Here is a 23288-nt window from a genome sequence, read left to right as displayed (position 1 = left end):
GTCTTAAGGATTTCATATAAAGGATTATATATCTAAACCACTTCCCCCTAGTTCACTTGAATATAGCCAGATTGCTTTGCTTTTTCTGTGACATGCCAAGCATAGTTTCCTGAAGACATTTACACTTGGTATTCCCTCTGCTAGTAAGCTCTTTCCCATTTATTCAAATGGCTTGCTTTCACTTTTTTCAGTTTTTTGATCAAATGTTATCTATCAACCTTATCAGCATAAGGCCATTTATATAAAACTTAGATGGCTGGCACATAGTAGAAACTCAATATTTTTCTTTTTTCCCTCTTTAAAAAAAGTTTTTAATGTTTTATTTTTGAGAGAGAGAGAGAGAGAGAGAGAGAGAGAGAGAGAGTGAGCAGGGGAGGGGCAGAGAGAGACAGAGACACAATCTGAAGTAGACTCCAGGCTCTGAACTGTCAGCACAAAGCCTGACGTAGGCCTCGAACCCACGAACGTGAGATCATAACCTGAGCCAAAGTCAAACCCTTAACTGAGCCACCCAGGTGCTCCCTTTTTTTCCATTTTTAAAAAATATTTCTTTCTGACTTAGTTTTGGCTCAGGTCATGGTCTCATCATTCATGAGTTCGAGCTCTGTGTCAGGCTCTGCGCTAATAGTGTAGACCCTGCTTGGGATTCTCCCTCTTCCTCTCCCTCTCTCACTGCCCTTCCCCTACTCACACTTTCTCTCTCTCAAAAATAAATAAACTTAACACAGTATTTCTTGAATAAATGTTTTGTATCACTTAAGCCTCACAAAAATACTATGAAATAAGAATGACCACGTGGGGGCGCCTGGGTGGCTCAGTAGGTTTTAAGCATGACTTTTGGTTTTGGCTCAGGTTATGATCTCACCTTTCCTGTGTTGGAGCCCCACATTGGGCTCTGTCAGAACCTGCTTGGAATGCTCCCTCTTCCTCTCTCTCAAAATAAATTAATAATAATAAAAAAAAAATGGCCACCTAAAAACTAGAAAATTGGAGAGAGGAGTGCCTGGCTGGCACTCAGTTGGTAGAGCTTATGACTTGATCTCAGAGTTGTGGGTTGGGCATGGAGCCCACTTAAAAAAAGAAAGAAAAGAAAACTGGAAAGGTTAGGTAACTCATTCAAGGTCACAGAGCTAGAAGCAGAAGATTCACATCTAAGAGTCCACTCTTAGGTTCTTAACCAGACAGCTGTTTAATGTGGGGGACTTGGCTTGAGAAACAAAGTGCCAAGCATATCAGCAAGTAACATTTACTGAATAAATGAGTGAATCTAGATTCTAGCCTGTTCTTTCATCCGCTGGTTCAGCTTCGACAAGCCTATTAGCTTGTTGATGCAGATGAAGTAGACACTCCTCTATACCTAATAGTTACTGAAAGAATAAGCTAAATGTATAAACTAAAGAAAAGAACCAAAGACTGGAATATCCCAGAGACCTCTACCTGGCTTGAATACTTTACAAATGGAGACTAGAGGATACATCATAAGTGTTAGGGGGGGCACTTGGGTGGTTCAGTTGATTAAGCACTGACTTTGGCTCAGGTCATGATCTCACACCCCACATCAGGCTCTGTGCTGACAGCTCAGAGCCTGGAGCCTGCTTCAGATTTGTCTCTCTCTGCCCCTCCCTTGCTCACACTCTCTCTTCTTCAAAAATAAGTCCACTCAAACTAGATGGGAGTGGGAGGTGGGGACTCAGATGACTCTACCACCTTTTTTGCAACCAACTGCTACAACTTTAGTCCACAATAGCTTAAGCACAGCAGGCTGTTCATTTTGCAATGTCAACATCTGGAGAACCTTAAGCTGACTTGTGGGTCACTTCTGGTGGCACAGCATGTGATCTTTCCCATAGATGGGAGCAATAACCTGATTGTCCACCAGACAAGGCGTGAATTTGAATTATTTGCAATGGGTGTTGGGTTGGGAGGTGGAATGGGGCTATTTTAGGGCCTGAAGCACATGAAAAGCTTTTTTATCTGTCATCTCTGGCACTCCAAAATTTCAATGAATTTGAGATTATCTGTAAGTAGAGAAATTGCTAAACCTATTCATAGTTCGGTTAGGCTCTGGAATGTACAATCCCTGGAGACAGGATCACTGTGTATTTTTTAAGATTTTAAGTAACCTATACTTCCAACACAGAGCTTGGATTTTCAACCCCAATATCAAGAGTTGCACACTGTACTGAGCCAGCCAGGTGCCGCACGTTCATACTTTTTAAGCATGTATACATGTGCGCGCGTGTGTGCGCACACACGCACCAAGAATGCACAAACCAGGGGCACCTAAATGGTTTGGTAAGGTTACTCTCGATCTTAAAGCGTTGTGGGTTTGAGCCCCAAGTTGTTGTAGATTACTTAAAAATAAAATCTTAAAAAAAAAAAAAAAAGCACAAATCAACTTTTACACTCCCAGTTCTGCAAAACTCAGTTAAAACCTACTCTGAAGAAAAAAAAAAAAAAAAAAAAAAAAAAAAAGCCTGAGCCTATCCATATTTCAAGAAAAATTCTGGGAGTAGTTATATGGCCTTGATTTATTACCTGAACCTGGCATTACTGAACAAGCTACGGTTTTAGAGCACCAGTTTAGCATCCATTTTTACCTCAGTGTTCTATCCACTGTTTACCTTTGGTGTAAAGGGCCTACAGGAACAAAACAGATGGTATCGTGGGCCTCCCCAAAGGATGCAGATATTATCTACATTGTTCTGACAAATTCAGCATTTACCACTGCTATTTCAGCATATGCATTGGTATGCTGACCATGAGCAAAGTTGGGAGTCAGCGGTTTCTGGGTTTTTTCCCCAGTTAAAGAATTCAATTAACAGGGTTACCTCTGGGGTGCCTGCATGGCTTAGTTGATTAAGTATCCAACTCTAGATTTCAGCTTAGGTCATGATCTCCTGGTTTCTGCGTTGGAGCCCTGCATCCAGCTCTGTGCCGACAGTGCAGAGCTGGCTTCTAATTCTCCCCACTTCTCTGTTCCTCCCCTGATCATGTATGTGCTAAATAAACATAAACAGCAGGGTGTCTGGGTGGCTCAGTTGAGTGACTCTTGCATTCTAGCTTGGGTCATGGGTTTGAGCCTTGCATCAGGCTCTGTTGCTGACAGAACAGAGCCTGCTTGAGATTTTCTCTCTGCCCCTTCTCAGCTTGTGTGCAAACTTTCCCCCAAAACTAACATTAAGAAATATATAATCTTAAAAAAAGCCACTGTGTGGCTCAGTGGGTTAAACATCCAACTCTTTGGCTCTGGTCATGATCTCACCTTTCAGGGAGTTTGAGCCCTGCATCTGCACTGTGCAGAGCCTGCTTGGGATTCTTGGCTCTCCTTTCCCTACTGGCATGCTCTCAAAATAAAACTTAAAAAAAAAAAAGGTTTCTATGTGGGGCGCCTGGGTAGCTCAGTTGGTTAAGTGTCCCATTCTTGATTTCAGCTTAGGTCATGATCTCACAGTTCGAGCCCTGCATTGGGCTCTGTGCTAACAGTGCAGAGCTTGCCTGGGATTCTCGGCTCTCCTTTCCCTACTGGCATGCTCTCAAAATAAAACTTAAAAAAAAAAAAAGGTTTCTATGTGGGGCGCCTGGGTAGCTCAGTTGGTTAAGTGTCCCATTCTTGATTTCAGCTTAGGTCATGATCTCACAGTTCGAGCCCTGCATTGGGCTCTGTGCTAACAGTGCAGAGCTTGCCTGGGATTCTCTCACCATTCTGCACATGCCATCTCAAAATAAATCAATTAAACTTGTGATCTCCATACGAATGTGGGGCTTGAACTCACAACCCCAAGATCAAGAGTCACATGCTCCAGTGGCTGAGTCAGCCAGATGCCCAAAATGTGTTATTTTAATCAAAACTTCCAAGCTACAGGTTTAGTTTGAGGCGGAAAATAATCATATAACCTAACTAGCAAAACCAGTCATTATCAACCCACTCCCAAATGGATTTTTCAAACATATATATTCATAGCTAGTAACTTTCTAATTTCTGAACTCCAGAAAAAACGAGCCACTGTCACACAAAGTAAAATACAGCTTTCTTCCATACTTTGTATGGAAATTCTTTTCTCTTGTGGGACTACAAGTTCCCAGGAATGCTTCTGGTATCCTGCACATCTTTACTCCATAGAGAAATACATCATAGAAAGGTGAAAGCTGGCCAAAAACAAGCCCAGCAGCAGACCAATCCCAAAAAAGGTTAGTTTTATAAAGGATCTGAAATACAGATCCTCTGAAAAGCTATCCAAGTCATGTACTTCCTGTTAAAGTCTTTATGTCCCCCATTAGAGGTAAACGCAACCTTAGTCTAAAGCATCTCCTGATGTACTCCTCAAGTTTTCCCTTACCCTCCTAGTTCCTTATCCTATGAGAGAGAAAGAGTGAGCACGTGTGAACAAGGGAGGGGAAAACAGGGAGAAAATCCCAAGTAGGCTCGGCACCAGCAGTGCTGAACCTGATGCAGGGCTCAAACTCACGAACCACGAGATCATGACCTGAGCCAAAACGGAGTCAGACGCCACTGACTGAGCCACCTAGACAGGGCACCCCTCGTGACCCGGTTTTAAGACACCAACTTAATCCACTAGGCACGTGGCATTGACTTAACACCCAGAGGTACCTTTAACCCTACCCCCACCCCCCACAATGCTATGCAAGTTGGGGAGGCCAAGGATACAAATACAAAAGAAACCAAGTTAAGGTTTTACTTACATGGATAAACTCTCTCCCCCATGAAAAGACCATGTAGCACTCCACACTTGAATGGAAAGTAATTACAGTACTTGTGACACATACAACTCCCACTCTAACAGATATACTCAACATGCTATTTATAAAGTACAATCTGTTTTATTTTATTTTTCCAGAGAACAGTTTTTCTTCAATCCTTAACGACTTAGCTCTTTACATAGGCTTTGGTGGAGGTCGTGGGGCAGCACCCTGGGGAGGGGAAAAAAAACAGAATAAATTTTAAAAACATCAATGAAAGAATATCCCCTCAAAGAACTCGACAACTACCCTCCCAGCACTGACAATGCACTTGGGCCATAGATGCAAGAAAAACTGGTAGGTGTGCACCATTCACATTACTCCACCGGAAAGGGACTAACAATTCTTCAGAAGAGACTTCAAGCAGATGTTTTACATCTACCATACCTACTTAGGGGCTTAATTTGATATTCCCTGGATCTTCATGTTATCTTCTGTCCATCACCCTTCTGCCTCCCACATCTTTTTAAGGATACTTACGGCAGGTCTAAATCTGGGTGGTGGTGTTCGGTCCTTCCGTGCTTCACGAGAGCGATTCCTGACTACCTTGCTGTGAATGGCACAACTCACACAGTAATGCAGTTTCACATACAGCTTGGGAAGCACATAGGCTAAGAGACAGAAAATAAGAGGCATAACAGTAGATATCATACCCACTTTGCACTTGTTCTCTCCTTTATTCTATCAGTTAAAAACAAACAATTAAGTGTCTCTCATGCATAGGTACAAAGTTGCACTTGGAAAGCAACTGTTCAGTTTCTGATAATTTAACACACCTGCATTTTCACAAATGAACACCCCCGGACCCCTACACTAACCCATCTTGTCATCATGGGTACCAAATCCACAGCCTATAAACAGAGAATCAATCCAGTTCCTTCAACAGTTGCACCAATCCCACTGTCTGTCCCTTGGGCCCCTTTTCCTTCCCTAGGAAGACTAATTTGTCATAAGAAAAAGTGACCAAAACCACAGGAAGCCTATTGCTACAAAAAGTCTACCCTTGACCAAATGAGACTACCCTCATTCTTGAAACATTATTCAAAAGACTTAGTCTGTACATTTTCGTAAGTATTCAAACGTTCTTCAACAATCCGTGAAGGTTGCTACATTTATCACATTGGAATCTCACTCTCTAAAGAGACACAAACGATGACCCAAAGACTGCACTATTATAAAAGACACCGCCCAGTCAAGGGTGGAAAAAAAAAAAAAAAACAAACCCAAAAAACAAAAAAAGAACGATACATAATAAAACTACCGTTCTCTTTAACCGTCAACAGTTCTAAATGTGCATAGAAGGTACCTAGGACGCGGCAGAAACGCGCCAACGAAAAGAGCCTGCAAGTGGGGAAGGGCTGCACCAAGAGCTCACTCACCGTCGAAGACACTCGCTTCAGATATGTCCCTGACCGCGGCGGCCTCTACTATGTTCCGGATAACGAACTTCTTAATGGCCTTATCCTTGGGGACGCAACGGGCACAGTTGGTGCAGCGAATAGGCTGCACGTGGCCGCGGCCTTTTTTGGCACGACCATTGTTCCTTCTTTTCTTGGTCTGCATCAGAATGAAGGTCTTTATTATAAAGGGGACGCAACTTTCCCAACCTTAGCCTCCTACCAGCTTCAGTCCTCGCCGGCAGCCCCTAAAAAGGCTCCACTGAGACCTTCAGTCCGTCCGCAAATCCCTCCAAGTTCGGAACAAATATACACACTCTGTGTCCTCCCCACCATGGCCCAGGTTTTGAAATCCCCAAACCTCCCAAATCTGCTCTTCTCGGGCCTCACCAGGACCCCCGCACTCACCACGCGCCACTACTCACCATCTTGGAAACGAGACCCCGAGAGAGGATGTTGAGCTCAGCCCGGCTCTTTTATATAGCACGAAATCCCTCCGCTCACACAGGAACACTATTTAGGAGACACATACCAAGAACGGCCACCCACGTTACTCAAATTTTCTTTATTATCCCGCGTTTACGCTGTAATCTAGGGTAGAAAGGCGTTTCTCGAGCTTAGTTATCCGTGGCAGACAGTGACCATGGGACTATTTAACCAGCTGGCGGAAGAAAATTAAGGTTATACGTTTCCCACCAAGCACCACGGCACCCTACCCCGGAAGTAATTCTGGGCGTTGTAATTATCCGGTTTTTGCGACGCTATACGCAGATATTGCCCGGGGCTAGACCACAAACCGTACTATTAAAGGTCAGAGTTGGCGGGATGCATGGGAGTTGTAGTGCGAAGGTGGCAGGCCCTTGGCTGCGACCACTTAGAACGAAAGCGGAGCTACGCCACCTGGGGACGCTCTCGGCTTATTTCTCTGACAGTCATATTACTTGGTGTGGGATTGAGAAACGGAGGACGGGAGTGGGTTGGGGAACAAAACATTTTGTTAATTCTTCCTTCCAATACGGACAAAACCCTTTGAAGGGCCGTTGGGAAGTACGTGGGTGTTAGGGCTGTTTTTTATTCACTTAAAAAAAAATCCCTGGATCCTGTTAGCATAGTGTCAAGCGCTGTAGTAAGCGCTTTATAAATATTAATTCACTTTACCTTCAACAAACCTGTAAGGGAGGTACTATTATTATCCTCACTTTGCAGATTGAAAAACTGAGGTGTAGAGCCGTTAAAACTGAGGTTGCCGAAAAGTCACAGAGTTAGTAGGTGGTGTCCTGGCTCCATTCCACTATGCTGCCTCCCACCTAACAACAACAAAAAATGGATGCTGGTATATAGTCTGGAACAGTAACTTCAACAATTTTGATTCCACCCATAGTAGAAATATATTTTACGTTGGTACTTAATACAAACACAAACACAAATACACAAACCTACAAAACGCAAACACAGACTTCATGAAACAGTACTTGCCTTAGGACGTAAGGTGCAATGATATGTTCTATTTTATACTTTGCTTTAATAAATGTTGACCAAGCCCCACTGAAGTGATTTCATCACTCAGTGATGAGTTTGGCCTATGGTTGAAACATACTTTCATTCACAGAAGTTCCAATTACCTCTGAAGAGTCTTCAGAAAGTCTTCAGCTTTGAGCCGGAATGCTATCCATGGGCGGCCAACCACCCAGTTGTCTCCAAATATGAAAAAATTAGAGTGTCAAGTGGACCTCCCAGAATTCAGACCCAAGATGGTACAGATGGAGATCCACAATTCATTCATGACTCATTCTGGAGTCTGAACACCAGTTACTTTCTCTCAAAAGAAACCCATCTGTTTTATTTTGTTTTTTCTTTTCTTTCAGTTTCTTTTAATCTCTAATCCAATTTATTGGGGTTAAAATTTATTTTCTAACTTTGTTTTGGATTCAGAACAACTGTATTCATGGTCTCTCCCAATTTTGAATTTGTTAGTTTTAATGAGGCACAGAAAATGATAGACTTTAGATGGAAGTGTCTTCAATTTTCACTTCAATATAGTCTCATGGAAAACAGAAGGCAGACGTTAGTGTATGGATTGGCAGTGAGATAAAACAGAAAAAAGTGCAGCGTGAAGGGGACAGAAAATAATTAAGATTTAAGAATCAAGTTAATGTTCCTATCTTGGCTTTTCTTTGGATTGTTATAACCTAGGAGTTTCAGTGGCTGCATTCCCTGGCATAAAGGTATGGACACAGACTTTGGAGTTACACACTCCTGGGTTCAAATCTGGGTTTTGACATTTATTGGCTGATGAGTCTCGGACAAGTTATTTATTCTCTTCTGGGTTTTTATTTCTTCACTAGTAATGATGGATCATTTATTTGTAGGTGGTTTCTACTATTAAATGAATACTTGGCACAGCGCTTGGCATTTATGAGATGCTCAGGAAGTGGTAGATCCTATTGTTTTAATCTCTCATATTATTGTAACTTGTATCTCCCTAGGCATGTAATGTGTTTTGCATATAGTAGGTACTCTACAAATGTTTGATGAATCTCTACTTTGGACGGATAGGCAAGCTGGGCTTTCTCTATCCTGAAGGCACTCCTGGTAGGAAAATCTCCACTTCCCAGTGTAGGTCGAAAAATCTGTTCTTCTGTGGGAACAACTTGAGCATTCTTATTTGGCTTCCTCTTAGTCTTAGACTTGTTCACCTTCAAAACGTTTAGTAGTTAGTACAATATACAACAAGGAGGCCCCCCTTCCTCCCAGCAGAAAGTTACAGCAAAGGAAGTCTACAAAAACAACCAAGGGTGTTAAATTACTCATGTTTATTTATAACAGACCTTCAGCCAGTACAGTACAAAACTTACAGTAGTATATCTCCGTTACACAAATATTTACTTACAATATATTACATATACAAAATGCTTTGCAATAAGTCTCAAAAGCTAGTTTAACTCCCCTTGAGAAAGGAGAAAAACTCTTTAAAAAAGGGGGTTGGAGGAAACCAAAGGAAGAGGAGGAGGTGAAAGGGTACGGTCCAAGGAGACACCAAGCATAGGCTACAAATGAAACCCTGGGAGAGAAAGAGAAGAGAGGTGGTATTGCACTTGCTTCTGTGTTTTATTTTTTTTTCTTTTTGTTCTTCATAACTTCTGATTAAAAATATATATAATATATATATATTATGTACACAAAGAAAGAAGCTGCTGGAAGTATTACAAAATCCCATCCACAGCTTGGACACTGACACAAAAAAAACAAAGGTCTGGAAAAGTGTCTATTTAGAAATTTTTTGTGTGTGGTGTTGGTTTTGAATATCAGTATAAAAGGAAAACACCTCTTTTCTCCATGTGGGTTTCAATGTGGGTTTTTTTTTTTCTTTTTCTTTACTTTTTTTTTTTTTTTTTTTTTTTATGCAAAAGGAGCTGGGAGAGAGCATGAGGATGTTTGAGGTTCCAGAGTTGGAAGGCTCTGGAAAGTAGGATTTTGTACCTAAGACCCTGGTTAAAGTGCAGTGATGGTCTGGAGAGAGACAGAGTGCCCTTCTCTCCCCTCCTTAGCACCTGGTCTTGCCCTTCCAGTCTCTGCTCTCATGGGCTCAGAGTATAGCCTCAGAGCATAGTCCTTCATGTTTCAGGAGGTTACAGGTGCCAGAGCTGACTGGGGGAGGGGATGGGGGCACCCTAAGGCTCTGATACCTCAGAAGGGACTAGTCCTTATGAGGTGTCACCAAGTACACAGCAGACGCAGAAGAGGTGGTGAGGGGTAAGTTTAACAGGAAGGGGCTCAATAACCAGAACAGTTGAGGAGAACCCTAGATATTAATCTCAGCTCTGCTGCCATCCTGAAACAAGGAGCCAGTTCCCTAGGGTGCTGTTGAGAAGACTCTCCCCTTATCTAGAGACCACTCTCCTTCCAGTTAACTCCCCCATCCTCTGCCCTTGGCAGCATCTGTTTATTGCTACATTGGGAGGAACAATCAACCCACAATGCCCCTTCCTGACAATCTGGTTCTCTCAGGGAGACTACATAATGGGGGAGAAAAAGGAGGAAAAAGAGGAGAAGTTTTTCTAGGGTCTCCCTTCCCATAAGAGGGTAAGGTAGACTCTTCTTAGAGCCCTTTGGAGCCCCAATCCCAGGGTCTGTTCCTTAGCCAACCCTTCACCATCCCCCTAAATTATCCCTGATAGGGAGTGAGAAAAGTAGGAGGCAAAAGAGCCAATAAGGAAAGGACATATGGAAAGAAAGATGGAAGGGAAGAGAAAAGGAGAGAGAGAGAGGACCAAGCGTTACAACTTGTGAGGTGTTGTGTTTGGTTTTTACTTTCTTTTTTTTCTTTTTTTCTTTAAATATAGAAAAACAGCCTTTGGTTTGAATCTCAAGGAAGCAGAGAATGGGATAGCTGTGGCCTGGGGGCAGAAAACGCTTGTAGAAAGAGACCTCCACTTGCAGTAGAGCTATCTCCTCCTGCCCCCTTCTCACTAACTAGGTTACCCAAAAAGCCAGGGGGTCTCTGCTGTAGCCAGGAGGAGAGTGCCCCCTCCTGCCCTACATCTGGGAACTGAGTATAGAAGGGGGCAGTAAAGGATGACCCCCAGTTCAGTTGTGCCCATCCCATTCTTGCCGGGACAAGAATGGAATAAGGTGAGGGGCAAATGCCCTTCCTCATCCTGGGATAATTTTTTGGTTATACTGAAAATTAGAAGAGAGAAAAGAGACACCCTTTTCTCCCTGCCACTGATCTTAAGAACAGGGCCCAGAAGCCTGGGAATGAGGGTGAATCTTGCAGGGGGTTGCGGGGAGAAGAAGAAGGCAGCATGACTGAGGGGTTGAGATGCCCCTTGTCATCAGGCAGCAACCCACTAGTTTCTCATAGGACAAGGACTGTAGGAGCCCCTGAGAGCCTAGGAAGGTCACTAGAGTGAAGAAGTTTAGAGGTGGAAGAGAAAGAGAAGAATTTTAAACCACCCCCTTCCCATGCCCTGGTTCCCAATTAGGCACCTGTGGCTCCCAACGTGTCAGAGACAGGATTGCAGACCTAGCCTTGGCCCCTGAGAATATAAAATTGGGGCACTCCAAGGAGAGAAAAACCACCACTGAGTAGACGAGGAGGTTGAAGAGAGTAGCTGTGTTGGGGGTTGTTTGAGGAGAGAAGAGATAGATCACATCCCAGAGGGAGATTCCCGAATGTGGGCTTTGGGGAACTCACGTTACTAGGGGAACATCAAGAGGACCCTCAGTCCCACAGTGCCTGGGGAGAATTTCTTCAGCCCCTCCTACTTCCAAATGAGGAAAGCTTCATTTTTTCAAGCATAGTGCAAGCTGCCTAAAGTGAGAGGGCACAAGAGGTATGGAGTACCAGGTTGGAGGGTCCCAGAGAGGAGATATAATGCCACAGAGCAAACGGAGGGCCAGAGGGAGCTATCAGCATCAAAACTGAAGAATCAGATAAAGCAAAAGGTGAGGACTTAACACAAGAAGCTCAGAACTCTTAGGACTAAGAGGAGCTTCCTACCCCTAGGGCTGTTAGAGAAAGCTGGATCAAAGAAAAAAAAAATGAGGTCTAAAGTGGCAAGGGACTGTGGGCAGGAGGGTGGGGGGAGTGGCAAGCGACTGATACAAGTTAAGAGAAAAAAGCAAAAGAAACATCCACAAATTGTATTAATAAATAACTCTGAATATGCTGGGATGAGAGGAGAAGAGGAAAAGGAGAAATGTAAGCAAAAAAGCCTGTTTCATCACAATGCTTAAATCAATCAGGGTAGAGGAGAATAGGTGAAGAGGGGTCAGGGTCAAGTATGAAGTCAGGTAGCCAGTGGTGGGGGCTACCGAGCAAAACTCCTTGGGATGTAGTGGGGACAGAGCTAGACTCGTGTAGGCAGGGCAGTGGAGTGGCGGACTGAGGGGAGGGCAGCAGGTGGCTAGCCCACCTTGTGCTCCCCCCGGACAATGTGAGAAGAGAATTCGTACCGGTCCTGGCTGTGGTAACCACAGATGTTACACTCGAAAGGGTCTCTGAAGCCATGGCAGCCCATGTGGATGGTGAACATGACATGGTCCAGAAAAAGGATTCGGCAGTGCTCACACTTGAAGGCTTTCACGGGCTCACCACTCTCGCCCACCACCCGGAGCACTTCCTTGGAGGGGCCTGGGGTGCCCCGTAGTAACCCCTCCTGCGGCTTGGGGTCCTCTTTGGCGTAGGCAGGACTGGGCCGGCCCACCACAATGGTGGGAGGTGGCTGGGGTGGGGGACCCTGAGGGAGGGATACCACCCCCCCAACCCGATCTTCGTGGTTGCTCTCTGTATCTGTGGAGTCCTGGCAGCCATTGCTGGGGGATGCCCCAGGGTCGGTCAGGGGGCCTCGGGCCCGGTAGAGGAGGGGACCTCCATCGGCCAGGTCCTCGGGTCCCTCACCTGCTTCTCGGGACCCTGGAAGCTCCAGTCGGCCGGGGAGGGGCTGCATCTGGGTGTAGACAGAACTGATGACGGGTGTGAGTTCTGAGATGCAATTGGTAGGTGGAAGGCGGAGGGGACGCAGATGCTCTGCCCCCACAAAGGCCAGAGAACCTCCAAAGCCAGGCTCCAGGCCATGATGTGCTACCAACTCCACATCCTTCTCATAGCCACCCGAGTTCACATCATAGGGGATGTCTGAGAGGCTGAAACGCATCTGCTTTTCACCTGTGGAGAAGAGGACCTCAGCAGAGCTGGGTTTGGAGAATTCCCAAGCTCCTCCAGGATTACTTCTTTGTTTTCTTACCATGGGGATGGCTGTAATATTATTTACCACCCCTCATTTACTTCCCTCAAGGTCAGGTCCTCTTTGGGGCCACTCCCCAACTCCAGGCTATAATCTTAGGGAAGGACTCAGTCCCAGCCCACTGATCTTTAAAACTTCCTTCATTACTCTTTATAAAGCTAGAGAGTGAACAAGGCCATCAAGGCCAGATGGGTGGACCCCACACTCACACCTCCTCCCTCTGACACTAAGAGTCATTCTCTCAGTTCCCACAGGCTGAAGTCCTTGCTATTCTCAAAACCTGGAAGAACCTGAGCTCCCTGACCCCTCCCTCTTACAACTACCACGAGACCCCTCAACACTGACCCCTCTCCACCCTCCTGAGGTACCTTCTCCCTCTTCACTCCCCTCCTGTTCTCTGGGGATGTTTTCTGAGCACCAGAGACTACCAGACCACTTTTCCAAATCAAATCTCCAGACCTAGCTGGTCAAATGGCTACCAGAGCTCAGATTTAGATGAGCTGTGGCTTAAAGCTGATGTCTTCTCTCCAACAGGATTCTTACCTACGAACTTCTGGGGGGTGGAACGCTTGCGTTTGGTGAGGCTGTTGGCCAGCCGATCAATGAAGGTTGGCCGCTCAGAGGATGAGTGCAACATGGAGTCTGGCACCATCTCCAGGTCACGTATCTCATCACCTGGGGGGAAGGAGGTGGAGACAAGTAATAGCTGAATGGGGGTAGCATTAGCCCAGCAGCCTTTGCCTGGAGAAAATCAGCAGGTCGGTAGCCAAGGAAGGTCATACCCGATACCTGGAAAACTAGGTTCTGCTCACTCCCCGCCCATCCAGAGCTCATCCTAGCAACATTTCAAGTAACTTAAGGACAATTATGTACATGTGACCCTTGATTTTATACTTCCTTGTGTTTTCTCTCTCCCATTACACTGAGGACATAGATCAAATCCTCTCTGACCCCTGGATCTCCCTGCAGCACCTACCACAGGGCTTTGCACCGACTGGAGGGCTTGGCAGATTTACTGAGGTAACTGTCCTTTTTCCACAGATCGCATCCCTTTGTGAAGAGGGGGTAGATGCTGGAATCATCCTGGTTCTGCACTCCCTCTGACCCAGCCCTCAACTCCCCCACAGGCCTGCCTACAGCCCTACCTGCTTGGCCAGCCAGAGCTTGGGCTTCAGTGCTGAGACTCTGTAGGTAGTTGTGGCACCGCTCTTTGTGCTCCTCCAGGGTACTCTGCTGTTTGTAGCTCCGGCCACAGTAGTTACACTTGTAGGGCTTGCCCACCGTGGGAGAGGAGACTGTGGAGGAGACAGGAGACAGATGGCATGAGTTAATTCTCCCTGTACCCTGGCTCTACAAAACCATCCAGGAGCAAAGGCTCATGGGCTTGAGGAGGAAGGGATGTCGCTCAGGTGAGTTCGGCTTGTCTTTCCTTCCCTGACTCCAGCTGCAAGCATGGACAGATAACCAAACTGTGGAGAAGAGGGCCAGTGCGCAGCTATGGGAGGACAGAGGCGAGCCAGGTCATATAGCTTTGGACTGCTGGTGGGCCTCACGATGGCCAAACTGCTGCTAAAAATGGAAGGGAGGACCCAGGGACTTTGTAGGGGATCGTCCCTGGCAGGCAGGCTGGCCCCACCCCAGGGTCTCAGATTCTGGGGCCCAGACTGTGGTTTAACCTTTCCATGTGGCAAGCGGGTGTAAGTGCTGTTTATCAGACAAGGGGATTTTTTTGCTTATGAGTTATCTGCTTCGGTTTGAGGGAAATTGGTGACCTGGGGTAACAGAAATGAGAGCCCTTAGATCTGTCAATGGGGGGAGGGACAGTTCTCACTGACCTTTACTTATACTTTTACCTCCATCCTTAGCCTAGTTTTACTGCTTTTCTTCCTCTTTCTTTCTTTCTTTCTTTTTCTTTCTTTCTTTCTTTCTTTCTTTCTTTCTTTCTTTCTTCCTTCCTTCCTTCCTCCCTCCCTCCCTCCCTTCCTCTCTCCCTCTCTCTCTCTCCCTCTCTTTCTTTCTTCCTTTCTTTCAGATTTTATTTTTAAGTAATCTGGGGCTAGAACTTACAGCCCCAAGATCAAGAGTCACATGCTTCACCAGCTGAGCCAGCCAGGCACCTCTACTGCTTATTTTTCTGTCTCTCTACACTGAGATACCAAGAGAGCCCCAGAACAACTATCACTGATAGAGAAATTCCGAGAAGAGAAAAAGAATAAAAGGACAGAGAGGAGAATAAAGGAGATGAGTAAAAGGAAGAGAAACAACAACTTTGAGGGCCTTTAAAAATTTTTTTTAAATAAAGAACAAGTTATAAAGATTTTTTCTGGGGTGTCTGGCTGGCTTAGTTGGGAGAGCATGCAACCCTTCATCTCAGTGTTGTGAGTTCAAGTCTCATGGTGACTGTACAGATTACTTAAAGAAAAAAAAGAAGATTTTGTTTCTACTGAAGAAGTCAGGAAAACTAAGATGGACACTTCATTTAAAGACAACTTTTGAGAGATGATATTTGTGACAGGAGAAGGAAAGTGAGAGAAACAAGGTACTGTATATTTTATTTTATGTATCTTGCTACTATTGAGCAGGAAGATAGGAGGTGTCTCCAGGAGGCTGGTAATACTAGCCGCGCGGCCCTTACACACACACACACACACACACACACACACACCCATAAACTGGGCCTTGATTCAATCAGTCTAATGCCATTTTGACCTTGCTCTGTAAATCCTAGTATTTGGGAGATGAGGTGAATGCCATGGTCCCTGTCCACTCAAGACTTTGGGGGAAATGGTTTAACATCTGGGAGAGGAGCCCCTTTTTTCATTATAGTGTGGGTTATAACAGAAAGCATATCACAGAGATGGGACCCAGTGGTATACCTGTGTCTAATTCTGTCCCTAGTAAGTCTCCTACAGAACAACATCCAAAATTTACCCAGCTGGCCTCATTGCTATTGGTTCAAGAATTCTAGGGAGAAGCCATCCTTGTTCCAAACCAGCAGGGGGAGCCGCCCCTTTTCTGAGGAAAAGGAGTAGGATTCTTTGACACAGAACATTTATAGGGGTCCAGGAAGGCTGCAGGATAGCTCTGTGACCAGCAAATCTTTTTTTTTCTTCCTTTCTTTCTCCCCCAGAGTTTCAGTATCCTTGTCAGCAAAACAAGGATAATGCCATCTACCTTAGAGTCGTTATGAGGATCACATGAAAAGACAAGCAAAATGCTTTGTGGATTATAAAGCCTGAATCAACGATGACCTTTCTCCCTGTTTCTCTACTCACCTCCAAGGTGAGAGAACCTAGAACACGGTAGGTGGCTGGGAAAAGGGTGATGAGGTGATTGCTCTGTCCCCTTACATCCTGGCCTGAGAGAGTTTAGGAAAAGAGAAAAATAGCAAGGAACATTTCCAAGGACAAATCCTACTAATTTTTTCCCTCTGCCCTTCTTCCAGCCTTTCCCCACTCTTGAGCTCCTCCTTCCTGCCAGCGTGACTCCCGGCCTCTTCACAAGGCCAAGTCAAAAACTTAAAATTTAGTAAGATGCTTCAAAAGTGCTATCTGTCCAGCTGATTCAGACAGATGTTGACTCAAACAGTCTTGGCTGGGGTAGGAAACCCGGGTAGTCTGGTTCACTGGCACTGATCCAAACACTACCCTCTAGACACCCTCATGACTTGTTCTTGCCTCTGGGAAGGTGACAACCTCTTGGGATGGGGAACAGAGGTTTTTCCTAGGCTACCTTTCTCCCAGTTTGGAGGACCACGGCTATTTTCAGGAACCAGTAGGAAGTAAAGGAGAGGACAGACAGTGGTTGTCCGAGACATCTGGTATTCTGGAGGGAGGTGATGATGGTGATGAGTGTGGGGCCTCGAGCACAGGGGAGTATGAGGAAGGGTTTTCCTGATGCTTAGAAGTATGTGTGTGTGGGGGGGGTGACAAGGCACAGATGGTTCTGGCATTAGCACGAAACTTTAAAAAACAAAGGGCGAGTGACTGTTAAGAGCCAAGAAAATCACCCCTGCTCCTTTTGCTCCAAGTCACAGTGTGGCAGATGTAAAATACCTCTCCAAAGAGTCCCCCAAATTCCCCATGGGGCCCTGCTGCCCAGACGAGGGGTGAGAGAGGCAGGGCCCTATCTGCTCTGTGAGTGCTCTGCCCTCCTCAGTGACAGACACTGTAACTCCCCAAATGTCAGAGAGGTCACTGAGCTCTATTTTCTGGGGGTACTGAGGTCCCACTCTTCCTTCCCCCTAAATAGGTAACTGACCCGAGTGTGTCCGGAGGTGGCCAGTGAGAGCATCGCGCCGGCGGCAGGCGTAGTTACAGAAGGGACATTTGAAAGGCTTCTCCCCAGAGTGAAGTTTGATGTGGCGCAGCAGGTTCCCCTTCTGGGTGAAGGAGGCGCCACACTGGTTGCAGTGGAAGGGCCTTTCACCTGCAAGAGAAAGAACAGATCTCTGAGGACTGCATGTGAGGAATTTTGAAGGCTGAACCTCTTCTGTCACCCTCTGCCCCACCCTGCCTAAGGGACGGTGCTCAGAACAATTACTGAGAGGCAGAGCTGTGGCACACACAGGAAATTCCTGCTTTCTAAAGATTCTCTTGGGAAGAGCCTTACCCTGGGAAGGTGTGGATCAGGATGAATGGCAGGGCAAAGGGCACCAGGCCTGGAACTCTGGGCCAAAAGATCATTAACCCAAAACTGAGCCTTATAAGACCCACTCTGCCCCTGGAGCCCAAAGGCTGAGAAAGCTGAGAAGAGGCTTTTGTTTTCCTTTTCTTTGTTTGTGTATGTTTGTTTGTCTAAATCAACAGGGCCCAAACAGGGTCCTACCCTTGTTGGGCTGTAGGATTCATCCTGAGGCTACATCTACCTCTCCCTCACCTCCTGAGAAAAATACCAGCTTTTCTTTATAACAACAGCTGATGAGAGTGCCAAAGAAGTACAGTGTGGAGGGAATCCAAACGCCATCCCCCCTTTCTTTCATTGGCTAGAAAATGTGCTGGGAGAGACTCTTCCCTTTCTGAGGCTGTCCCACTGCATTGTGGGCCTCTGCCTTTCCAGCCTACCCTGGGAGCTCCTCCTCAACCCCCTGGCTTACTCACCCGTGTGGCTGCGCTTATGCACCATGAGCACATTGGGTCCGATACAGACCATCCCGCAGACATCACATTTGAGCTTGCCATTGGGCAGCCGGATGCCCCCGGGGGAGTGAGGCTCTGGCCCACTTCCATCACAGTAGCCCAGGGGCTCTGACAACGAGTCTTCCACGATCACACTGTCGTCCTTTTCTAGGAGCCGCTCATCTGGCCCCAGCAGTCTGCTCGACTCCTCATCGCTGTACATCTCCACCTTGATGGAGTTGGCTGAAGGGTGGGATGGTGTTTAGGACAGAGACAGGCAAAGGGGGAACCTGCCCGCAGACCAGAATGTCACTCCCAATGTCCAGAAGGCTTTCTCCCGGCCCTGAGACACGTGGGCTTTAAAAGTGGCCAATACCCTCGGTATCCTTGGTGGTGATATGGCACTCCTGCTGGGACCTGAAACAACCTTTTCCTTCTATCTCACCACCCAGGCAAATAGGCTTCAAGAGAAAGAAGTTGGGGTACATTGGATGTCTTCTGTCCCACTGGGGAGAGGAGGAGGCTAAGGAGAGCCTTTTTCTCCACTCTCTTGTCATAAAGAAAGACGTCTGGCTTGGCCCTGGGCAGGAAGCCAGCAAGTAACAGTGGCGGGAAAATGGTCCTAGGAAGACCAAAGAGACGGCAGGCTAAAGAGAGAGCAAAACTGGAAGACAGACATGGCTCACATTATCCTCCCTCCCCATAAGAGTGAACCCCCTCTACTCCCCTCCATTAAAATCTGGAGAGGGGGATGAAGGAGGGAGGAGCCACTGAGGAGTAAGCTTTGGCTCTAGCTCTGACCTACATTCCTGGCTATTCCAACCATTTAGAGAATGTCACAGATCTAGGGCCAGCTAGAAGAGGCAGTAATGGGGACCCTGTCCGGGCAGGAGAATGGGGGTGGGGCTGGGTTGGTGGTGATGAGGAGATCCCTCTCATCTCTGTTTCCTGTCTGACTCTAGCTTGTGACCATTCCTATGTCCTTGCTTGTCCAACTCCAGGGTTTCTCTTTGGAGACTTTAGCTTAATCCCACCCGTGCTTCTTTTAATTCTACCCTTATCTGGCAGAGACCACTCTCCTTCCAGAAGTCAGAAGGACCCTAGATGCTGAACTCCTTAGTGTTTTAGAAGCTGTATGCAGGAAACCAGAGGGAGGCAGCAATGGGGAAATGGCTGCCAGTGGAGGGTGAACTGAGGGCCAAACACAAACAGGGTGCCTAGTGCCAGGGCAGGGCAGGAGATTGCACTTACCACTGAGGGAGCGGCTGGGAGAAGAGTGCTGGCTGTTGGGGGTGCTCACCGAGGGCCCCACCGGGGCCCCAAGGAACTCCTTCTCCAGAGATGAGTCCCCGCTACCTTGGAGGAGAGAATAAGAGGACAGGTGAAGCTGCAGCCGGGCCTTTTACTGTCCATTGCCTCACCTTTTCAAAATTCTGTTATGCTTTGCAAACACTCATCTTGTAGCCATGTACAAGGCAGTGTTATACGTTCAGCACCATACCTTGTGATGAAGTTTTGGGGTGATGGTGGGGTGGTCCAGAGCTGACGGCCAAGAAAGAATTCTTGAAGACGTCTTTGGTGCAAAAAGGTGATTTTATGAAAGCACGGGGACAGGACCCGTGGGCAGGAAGTGCTGCACTGGGGTTGCTACGGGTAACTGATTATATACCCTCAGATTGGGAGGGGGTTAGGGACAGAGTAAGTCTCCAAGGAATTTTGGAAGCAAGCTTTCCAGGACTTCAAGGGGCCAGATACTATTAGGAAAATGCCATTTATTACCATTTAGTAAAATCTCAATCATGAGACCCTTCAGATGTATATCAGAGGACCATAAGCTTGGGGTATGATTGCCAGCATATATCTTGGGGGAGTTGAGATAAAGGAAGTTTCCAAAGGAATTTTTATATGTTAAAGTAGACTTACAGGATCCTGGGGGTTGGGATAATGTTAAGCTAAGATTCTCTTTTGCCCATAGCAAAGTGTCATCATCGAGGCAGCTGAGCTCTAGAGGAAGGTCACTCTGCCTGTTTCAAGGACTTGTCAATGGGCTGTAGGCAGTAAGGGAATTTAATTTTTCATTTGCCTTTGTTTCCCACATCACCATGGTAAGCACTTAAGCCCCTTTCCTTTGTTCTTGGGTAGCCAGGAGTGTCTGAGGAATAGCACATATATTCCACCTGGGGTGGGGGGGAGTGGCCCAGGAGGCTAGCTTGTACTTTGTCCTCAGCTTAACTTATGCTCCCTCATCACCTTGTGCCCTTGTCAGCCTGGTGCCCAGTGCTGACTTCTGCAAGCTCAGTGGCTGCATCTTGTTCACCCTACCTTTTTCTAGGCCTGAGGGGAAGAGCATCACTGCCTGACATCTACAGGAAGGAAGGCTGAGGCTGGGCGGGCCAGGGTGGAGAGGAAAATGGGGGCCTCAAAAGGGAGGTGGTTCAGGACAGATGCTCTTCCCTATTGTTCCTCTCCGGAGCGCCCAGCACCCAGGTTCGGGATCTGTAGGAAGGGCAGCTGGAATTGTCCCTGAGTCTAATGATAATAAAAGTGATCATAATGACAGCTGCTAACACTTACTGAGTGCTTATTTTGTGCCAGGTATTGTTCTGTGCACTTTATGTGAACAACCCTCTTGAAGCAGGTGCCAATATTGTCTTAATTTTTCAGATGAGAAAACTGAGGCACAAAAGAGGCTGTGTTACTTGTCCAAGGTGACATAGCTGGTAGTGGTGGAACCCGGATGGAACATAAACAGTAAGCACTCATGTCCTTAGGCACCCTCTACACAGCCAGTTGAGAGTCATTGTTTCAGCAGAGGAGAGTTGGGCCCATTAGATCTTCTCTTCTGAAATCAGTAAAAATTTGACTACTCTAGAAAGCCTCCAATCTGATATGATTCCAAATACCTAAATACTACTTGATGTTCCCTTGACAGTGACATAAGTTTATTCTCAATATATTCATTGTTAACTTGTTGATAAATTGCTTTGTAAAAATGAGTTTTGAGAGTTTGGTTATGTCTTTAAAAATTAGTTAACATATCTGAAGATATGAATCATGTCTTTAAAAAAAAAAAAATCCCTCCTCCCCGCAATCTTTTGCACAAATTTATAGGTAAAAAAATCCACAAAAACAAACAAACAAAAAAAACATACAAGTAGGTAAACACACACAGAAACACAGACATATATCACACATGTAGATACACATAAAGAGAACATACCTACGGGGGTAAACACACCCATAGCCTTCTACATTATCTGCTAACATGAACATGCATGGATGCGTACACACAAGCCTAAATATGGAAGAGAGAGAGAGAGAGAGAGAGAGAGAGAGAGAGAGAGAGAGAGACAAACCCTAAAATTCATCCCTAAAGTCCACCTATTAGTACTTTACCCAATTTCCCAGCTATGTACATACTTACTTTCACAAAATAAAGATTCCATTATAAAATGGTTGGAGTCTTGGGCCTGAGGCAAGAAATCCGGAACACACCCTCCTGAGGGATCCCTCTCCAGCTTGGTCAGTGGGAAGAAAACAACCACTCAGGACTTTGGGACCATTTCCCATTCATATCCTCTTCTAAAAGTCCCATTTCCCCCATTCTATCCCATCAAAGCCTGAGGAAAATTTGTTCACTATCTATAGAAAATGCCTTATGGCATTTTCAGTTTTCCCAGCTGGGGCTCTTTAGATGAACCATGGTTATCTAGAAAAGTTGCCCAAGTCAGAACCACATGCATATCATCAAAGTAAGCATCTCAGGAGTTGTGGGTTGAGACGTGTAGACTCAGACCCAGTTTTACAATACGTCCTTTAACAGAGTGTAGGGTTTACTATGGTTAAAAGGGCTAAAAGGAGTGTCTCCTTGTTCCTTTTCAGACATTAGTGCTAACTTGCCCTAAATCACTTGATATTTGTAATGGGGGAAGAACTGAGCTCTGGGCCCTGGTGCTGAGCCCTGGACCCTAAAACAATGAGTGAACTTGCTGGAAATCCATCTCTAGTCCCAGCCTACTGGGCTTGACATATGGGGAAAATATGCTTAAAGGAATATTTAGGGACATTAAGAGGAAAATATCCTTTGTCCCTTCCTTATTAAGGCCTGGGAACAGGAGGAAGAGTAGGTGCCTCCACAGTCACACCGTTAGTCTGAGTGGGTCTTAGATGCCATTGCCCTCCCTAGGATAAAGGTAAGAGGGAAAACAGGTTCAAGTCTACTTTTGTGGCACTAATACGTAAAAATGAATCTGTTTTAGGGGTCAGAAAGTCTTTATGGGGACCCTGGGATTTTGAGTTCTAGCCGGAGGGTGAAGGGGACTAGAGTCAGATTTAGGAAGTTCAGCAGTTCCTCTGTCAGTCCCAGAAACCCCAGTGAGGGAACTTCAAATGCCTGGGACTCCCAAGAAACCCCAGACTGTCAAAGCCAAGAATTAAGGCCACTCTCAGGTCTCAGATAAATTTTCTTGGTCAAAGTCATCATAGATTGGCTGAACCCCCAGAGGGCAAAGCCAAATCATGAGGTTGACATCAGAGGAACAAGGAGGCGGGTATGGGGCAGAAAAACAGGAGGGAGAGAGAGGAAATGGGGCAAGGTCCCACCAGCTAAATGTGTTTCACATGCTGAAGGAGACAAGCCCTCCACTCCTGCTGCCCTTCCTCGATCCCTTCAAAGAGTGGTTGCCTCTAGGGAACAGCCATGAGGTCTAAGAACCTCCACACTTATCAGCAAGGAATCTTATCCTAACTGCTTTCCCTGTCTTGACCATGGGCTCCAGGGTGGCAGGATGCTAGCCTGCTAGCCTGCTAGCAGGGAACAGTGGGTACAGGAGCAAAGAAAGACGCCCATCTCCAGCTCTATTGTGGGGAAGAGGCTGAGGGCCCTCGGATGTCTCTGTTCGAGGCTGAGGCTTCTGCTGCCAAGGCTCCTCTTTACCTAGATTCTATTACCCATTCCCACCCAGGCCTGTCTCGGCATTTCACCCAGGGCAGCTCTACATCTGTCCCCAAGGCCTAATCAAGATGTCACCACAATCTCCCACTGTCCAAGTCGCAGTCTTTGCTTAGCAACACCAAACACCCTTCCCATCCTCCGCAAGTGTAAGGAGGAACGCCCCCTCCCCCGCCACACACACACACACACACACACACACACACACACACAGCCCCCATCCTTTCCCTCTCCTCAGGCTTGGGAGTTGTTACTGAATTGGCTCCCTAGCCCCGGCACCCCCCTTCCCCCTCCACTAGCCACCTTCTGCCTG

At 46.3% G+C, this 23288-nt stretch overlaps 2 protein-coding genes and 1 long non-coding RNA gene across 10 annotated transcripts in view; 1 reads left to right on the top strand and 2 right to left on the bottom strand.

Moving 5' to 3' along the window:
* Window positions 1-4822: 4822 nt before the first annotated feature.
* RPS26 (ribosomal protein S26) lies at window positions 4823-6691 on the bottom strand. The gene is made up of 4 exons (XM_060657335.3): window positions 6584-6691; window positions 6141-6318; window positions 5242-5372; window positions 4823-4932 (listed from the first exon to the last, which is right to left on the bottom strand). The coding sequence occupies exons 1-4, from the start codon at window positions 6584-6586 to the stop codon at window positions 4897-4899; spliced, it is 348 nt and encodes a 115-aa protein (XP_060513318.1). The 5' UTR covers window positions 6587-6691; the 3' UTR covers window positions 4823-4896.
* A 127-nt stretch (window positions 6692-6818) lies between these two features.
* On the top strand, window positions 6819-17679 carry LOC132694235 (uncharacterized). Of its 2 annotated transcripts, none has more exons than XR_009617212.3 (6): window positions 6819-6968; window positions 13442-13565; window positions 13949-14316; window positions 15316-15446; window positions 16038-16189; window positions 17159-17679. It is a non-coding gene; the product is annotated as an uncharacterized LOC132694235 (long non-coding RNA). The 2 variants fall into 2 exon arrangements; XR_009617211.3 differs by having other exon boundaries at window positions 14940-15446.
* The window catches only part of IKZF4 (IKAROS family zinc finger 4), a 26336-nt gene continuing 12000 nt past the window's right edge, over window positions 8953-23288 (bottom strand). For 3 of the 7 annotated variants that reach the window (XM_060657319.3, XM_060657317.3, XM_078449802.2), the window contains exons 3-9: window positions 21449-21542; window positions 19276-19380; window positions 18007-18267; window positions 17168-17335; window positions 14053-14202; window positions 13451-13582; window positions 8953-12828 (exon numbers count right to left, since the gene is read on the bottom strand). In XM_060657319.3, coding sequence (XP_060513302.1) covers window positions 12068-12828; window positions 13451-13582; window positions 14053-14202; window positions 17168-17335; window positions 18007-18267; window positions 19276-19380; window positions 21449-21542 — 1671 coding nt within the window. In that variant the 3' untranslated portion in view covers window positions 8953-12067. Of the gene's footprint in view, window positions 12829-13450; window positions 13583-14052; window positions 14203-17167; window positions 17336-18006; window positions 18268-19275; window positions 19381-21448; window positions 23264-23288 lie in introns of those variants that run through there. The other 4 variants (XM_060657320.3, XM_060657321.3, XM_060657324.3 and 1 more) reach the window with 2 other exon arrangements.

Source organism: Panthera onca, chromosome B4, assembly GCF_046562875.1.
Source record: "Panthera onca isolate mPanOnc1 chromosome B4, mPanOnc1 haplotype 2, whole genome shotgun sequence".
NCBI lineage: Eukaryota > Metazoa > Chordata > Mammalia > Carnivora > Felidae > Panthera > Panthera onca.
The sequence above is the reverse complement of the archived record's forward strand: the minus strand, read 5'-3'. Positions and strand labels throughout refer to the sequence as shown.

What these genes read in the sequence shown, in the direction of transcription:
- RPS26 (XM_060657335.3), bottom strand. An exon ending in TGAAGCGAGTGTCTTCGACG is followed by an intron (nt 5,373 to 6,140) that starts GTGAGTGAGCTC and finishes TCTGTCTCTTAG; the next exon opens with CCTATGTGCTTCCCAAGCTG. An exon ending in CACCCAGATTTAGACCTGCC is followed by an intron (nt 4,933 to 5,241) that starts GTAAGTATCCTT and finishes TCCCCTCCCCAG; the next exon opens with GGTGCTGCCCCACGACCTCC.